This window comes from Erpetoichthys calabaricus, chromosome 4 (genome assembly GCF_900747795.2).
Source record: "Erpetoichthys calabaricus chromosome 4, fErpCal1.3, whole genome shotgun sequence".
Classification (NCBI taxonomy): Eukaryota; Metazoa; Chordata; class Cladistia; order Polypteriformes; family Polypteridae; genus Erpetoichthys; species Erpetoichthys calabaricus.
The window spans coordinates 290,870,873-290,876,872 of NC_041397.2; the positions used below are offsets into that span (position 1 = coordinate 290,870,873).

Genomic DNA, 6,000 nt, shown 5'->3' on the forward strand with positions numbered 1-6,000 from the left:
CACATACTGTGGCACTCCAGGACCGACGTTGCCTACCCCTGTTCTAGAGAATCTGTGGCAAGCCTGAAGCAGCAGCTCAAACCTGCACTTTGTCTGGGACTGAGAAGAGCTTCTCATTGGTTTGTGATGACATTTCACAGTGTGGTACGCAGCACAGACACAGACAGGCAGACACCGAAGGTTTAAACACTAACACGTTTATTCATAATTTCTCTATTTACAGTGCACACAACCCAGTACTCCAGTACCAATCACCCTTCAGTCCTGGCCTCTCACAATGCCTTTCTCTCTTCTTGACCACCTCCACTACTCTCCTCTCCTCCAAGCTCTGTCCTCTTCCACCCGACTCCAGCTATCGAATGAAGGGAGGTGGCCCCTTTTATACTGTAACTACCCGGATGTGCTCCAGGTGCCTCCTGATGAACTTCTGCCGGTACTCCCTGGTGTGGTGGAAGTGCCGGCTGTGCACCCGGAAGCACTCCAGGTGTCCCTGGTCTTCTTCCCTCCAGCACTTACGCGTGTGGCGGAAGTGCTGACGACCAGGGCTCTCCAAGCATTCGGGCGGCCCCTGGCGGTGACCACAGGCCCCTATAGGGTTGAGCTTCCATGCTCCTTTCCCGTGGTCCCCATAGCCACCAGGGCGGTTGCCCCCTCATGGTGCGGATGAGGCGAAATCCCTCCTCCGGTCCTTCCGGGCCTCCCAGCTGGGTACCACCCCCAGCTGCTCGCCACAACAGCTACAAAAATTATTAAAACAACAACATAAATAAAACAGACCACAGCTAAGAGGCGTTAATATGATGACAAATACATCAAGGTGGGCTTCACTTGTGTCAGTACTGGCGATTACCCTCAACTGCAGCTTGCAAGGTGCTTTCCAGTGATAGTATGAAACCATCGCTACTATGAAGACACCTAGAAACAAAACTTCCACAACATAAGGATTCCTTTTATGATCATCCATGACACTACCTGGCTCTTGCAATTTAAGCTACATTTTCCATATTTTTTCTTGTTTAAATGACTTAAATATCCACCTTCATGGTTTAACCAGCAATACATTTGATGTAAATGATAAAAATCAGGAGACTGAGGATTAAAAAAGATGGCATTTTGGTTTCATTGTCTAGATGAGAACAGATTGCAGGTCTTTTTTCTTCCCTGAATGAATTATTCTCTGAAAACCAACTTGACCTGGCAGACTGTGTCAAACAAGGCGTCAAGGAGCATCTCACACATCTGGCTGTGCACTTCCGCATGTGGAACATAAGAAATTTGACAAAGAAGAGCAGACCATTCAGTCCATCACAGCTATTTGATTAGCCAACAGCTAAGCGGTCCCATTATCTCCTCCAGATTCTTCTTAAAGGTTGTCAAGGTTTCTGCTTCAATTTTTGGATCTGTACTCCTTTCAATTGTCTTACCAGCGCCCCCAGTCATCATCTTCCACTGAGTCAGCGAGAGAACTTAATAGAGATTGCCATGAATCGAGGACTGAAAAGTGAGTATCAACGTATATCACTGGCAGATATTTGGTTAAATTTACATACAGAGAATTCAAACATTTCAGACGTGGCTGGGACGTTCCTGTTGAAATTCCTAACCACACAGAGAACCACGGTAAGTGAGGTTCTACTGCATTGGCCGCACTACAATCAAAGTTCAGTCTTTCTATTGAGAACATCTTTGTCATATATTTCACCAAACCTGCAGTAACTGCTCCAAGATATAAGCCCACCCATCTCAATAACAGAATAATTTAATAGACAAAATAATTGATATAGAATAGTTAAATAGAACAAATTTAAAAAGAATAAGAAATTCAAAAAAACAAGTAATGCTTTTTGTTATTGTGCAAGACTACATACTGCATGCCGACTTTTGCTACTAGTATGAAGAAGGCCTTCATAAGGCAGAGCATCTCTGGAGCTACCAAGTCTGGAAACGTATGGGAAACTCTGCTGCCAAATGATACATCGATGCTGTTCCGTAACATTCGGTTCATTCTGTCATGAAGTTTAATATCATGCAGCATAAAATGAAAGTATTTAAGCATAGAATTTAAGTTAAAGTGATGTGCTGTGAACTCTTGCTCTTAAATTCTACTTGCTACAGGGGCGGACTGGCCATTCGGGCATTTGGACAATGCCCGGTGGGCCGTGGACTCTGGTCTGGTCATGGGCCGGTCGTTTCATGAAATAAATTTTATATACTGGTTACTGTTTGACATTAAAATTATTTTTTTCTAAACTACTAAACATTATCTGTCCAGTACTGTGATTTATATAGTCCTATATAATATACCATACTATGTCATCAAGTTGTTTTAGTTGTCAGTACACAACGTTGCAGCGAAACATTTGGTCAAAACTACCTTTTGCTGATTTCGGTTTCAATACCGCTACATTTCAGTTAGCATATACATTATTGCAATTTACTTTATCTCACATCTAGTATTTAAAGTTCTTCAGTACTAAGAATTAGTTTAGATTATGTATTATGCATTTATTGTTCTCTGGTCGTTGGCATGAGTGATAGTGATAATTAGTGGTTTTCAGCTGCGATTATTAGTATGATGAAATAAAGTTATAAAGCACAGGACAGGAATTTTTCATATTAGGACAGAACATTTATAGTTTATCGTCAAGTTAATGGAACATTTCAATCATGTGAGGTTTTCATTATAACCTCGGTTATAATTTATTCCATTGTAAATCAGCAGCTACCAGCCTACTAGGGTACTGGCACTTGGACATGACATTGAATTTGACATGTACTGTACTCTAATAACGTGTAAGCCGTGTTACGAAATTTTTATTTTTCATTTAATTTTATTTCTAAGCAAATTTCAAGTCTAAACAACATTATACAGATTTAGTTTGGCAACCGTTTAAACAGAGTTCATATAATTGGCTCATAGCAAGTAGCGAGCCGCGTACTCATCACAAATTTTAAGAAAATTACAATGAATAATGGGCCGAGTGGGCCGACCTCATCACCTGACTCATTGAAGGATGCCCGGGCCGGTTTTGAGAGACAGTCCGCTCCTGACTTGCTATTTCAGGTAACTAGATGGAAATTCCTTTATTTGCTTTTTTCCCCCTGACCTTTTGATATATCATTTATTAGGAAGATATAGCGGTGTAGAGATAGATAGATGTGAATGGTACTATATAATGAATTGATAGATAGATAGATACTTTATTAATCCCAAGGGGAAATTCACATACTCCTGCAGCAGCGTAGTCTCATTTCTTATAATCCGACATAATAATCAGTCATTGACAATTTTTTTGCTAATGTCCCTGACAATGCATAAAAATGTCCAGTAAAACTGAAAACCTAGAATGTAAGCACTAATTTGTGTCAACAATTAGAATAATAATAATAAATAATAATAATCCGTCTGGTTTGTAAGCTTTACGTCTGTTCTTACTACCGACGGACCTCTTGTGACGTGTAAACCGTCCTGTCAGCACAGAAGTGATTTCGCTTTAAAAATGCTCGACTATTAGTTTTCACATTCTTATATACCAAGTAGTCACATTTATACATAAATTCTACGTCTTGCTCTCTCTTGGTGTCTGTGCACAGTGAATCTCTATTAAACGCAAACACTCTTGAAGTGTTTTAGACATACTAATGACTCTCAAATAACAATTACTCGTGTTGTTTAAAACTTGCAGTAATTCTCTAGCGTTCGTTAACCGTCCCCCGGCATCGCCCGCCACTCTCCACCCCAACAGCGCTATCGTTACCGCGTCTCCTCCGCCAGCATATCTGAGCTGATCTCTCTCCAAAGACACTTCCAAAGAAGATGACGAGTCTCCATCGCTCATGTCGTCGGCAGTCTATATTAACCACTCTTTACAAGTGTTAAATAACTGAAGAATCGAGACGGATTAAATCACAACCAAACTTTGAAACACCAGCGTCGCTACCTCAGCCACCGCGGCTCAATTCAAGCGCAGCGTAAACGGAGTTTAGGAACCACTTCCGGGTCTCCTGTAACGCAAATGTATCAAAATAAAAGCACATGACTACTTAGCTTGTTAATCATCGTCGCTAATCCTAACTAAAATAACTTTACACTGAATCTTGAGCGTAATTAAAAAAAAACAAATAAGGTTAACACTATACACTTTTGGTTGCAGTAAAAAATGCTTTCTGAAAACTGTCTGTTTTTTGGTGCAAGATGACTGATGCATTGCAAATCAGATCGAAACAGTAAAGTCTCACAACAAGCCAGCCAGCACATAACATGCTATACCTTTTTTCGGCATGATTTCAGTCAGGGGGGTTGATTGAAGGCAGGACCTAAGCATCATCTTATTCCCGACGCCGAGTATTTTATTACAGATGAGTTGCTACCCTACTATTTACAGCAACAAAGCATTACTAAAGTTTAGCGCCACAAAGTAGCGGAACTGGACGTGGGACTTTTATTTTTAAGTGCTGTGACGGCACATAATTCGTTGATCGTTCGTTGCTAGGCAGCCGCTTGCTGTTTTCCTCTACTGCGCAGCTGCAGGAGGGCGTACAAAGCGACAAAGGTTTCACTTGATTTAGTAGATTTGAATTCCAGTAAAACGAAGACTGGGTTACCGAGATCACAAGAATTACTTACGAACGCTTTGAAATCAATTTAGTTTATTTTGCCTCCTGACTCACTGGTACAAGAAAACCACCAAAAATGTACCTTTCGGGAACACCTTAGTGCGCCTGCGCCAACTCAGCAGTGACACTGAGTTACACGGGACACAGGTGTCTTCATAACTATTTGGAGCCATTTAGTGCAGAAAAACACTCATTTTTTAGATAATTTCTGACAATATTTTGTACAGGAAATAGGTGTCATCAGCAAAAATTATCAAAAGGACTTGAAGGTGTGCAGGTCACATCAACTGACCCCAGGGATTCACCTCCTAAGTAGGTACGAGGGGACGTAATTCCTCCTTTTCAGAAATATTGGGGCTTGGTAATGCAGGCACGTGGTGTGTTGTTTTATGTTATTTTGAAGTTGTTGATCACAGATATGATAATATTGAAACGAGCTCTGGTTCCGGACCTCAGAGGGCCGTGCTCCTCAGGTGGCGGCGGGAATACCTGAAGAAGCCGACTAAACAGCAGCCCGTGACCAGCACGAACCCCCCTTAGAAGAGCACTTCGATCGGACTATGCTGAAGCCCATCGGCTCGGATGTGTCGACCCTGGCGAGCCTCAGATTGGACCCTGGACTTGGGTTGACTCCGGTAGAGAGGTAGAGAGGGGGGTAGTGTGGCATATGGGTTGGCTCTGATCCCAGGTGAAGCGTGCATTAAAGTACAAAGGGATACCATCCCTCAGTCCCATGCGAGGTCGTTACAATATTCTTAATATCTGATTCTTTACCAGTGATCCTAACCCCCTAAGAGCATCTGCTAGAAGGTTAAAAATGACAAATTCAAATATAAGCATGTGGGGTATCGTTTTAGATCAATTACAAGATCAGTGATTATGAATATGGTGCAGTTCTTGACTTCCGATCCTTCACAGGGGATCTAGCCCTTTTATGAACAGAGATTACAAAATAATACATTTCAATTACAAGCGAGAATATTCAGGCTTTAAACATTTAACTTGAAGCACTTTTTAATATTTGACTCAACTGTTTTTGTTTATTATGTACTTCTACCTTATGAAGTAAACCCTTACATTTATAATTTAACACCCTGAATTGGGGAAGCTTAAATTAATTCAGACTTTTTGTGATTTGATTTCTGCTGTTAGCTCTGGTCAGTCATCACACCGCAGACCGCCTGTCTGTTTCCTCTGTTTTACAAATGGCAGTAAGTCAGAGAAAGTGGCACTGTGGTGCAGTGGTTAGCAGTAAAGGACCCTTGGCCGGTCACCTCCAGTGCCGAATTTCTATCCTTTTGTTGCTTTTGCATTGATTAACTCCTAGTGTTGTAGATTCTCGGATCATAAATAGCGCAGGTTAACTGGTAACCCCAAATTGTC

General features: G+C 41.5%; 1 protein-coding gene across 2 annotated transcripts in view; it reads right to left on the reverse strand.

Moving 5' to 3' along the window:
• The window catches only part of LOC114650948 (coiled-coil domain-containing protein 138-like), a 101,230-nt gene extending 96,810 nt beyond the window's left edge, over nt 1-4,420 (reverse strand). The window contains exon 1 of one of the 2 annotated variants that reach the window (XM_028800899.2): nt 3,759-3,971. In XM_028800899.2, coding sequence (XP_028656732.2) covers nt 3,759-3,839 — 81 coding nt within the window. In that variant the 5' untranslated portion in view covers nt 3,840-3,971. Of the gene's footprint in view, nt 1-3,758; nt 3,972-4,270 lie in introns of those variants that run through there. The other variant, XM_028800900.2, reaches the window with a different exon arrangement.
• Between the last annotated feature and the right edge of the window lie 1,580 nt (nt 4,421-6,000).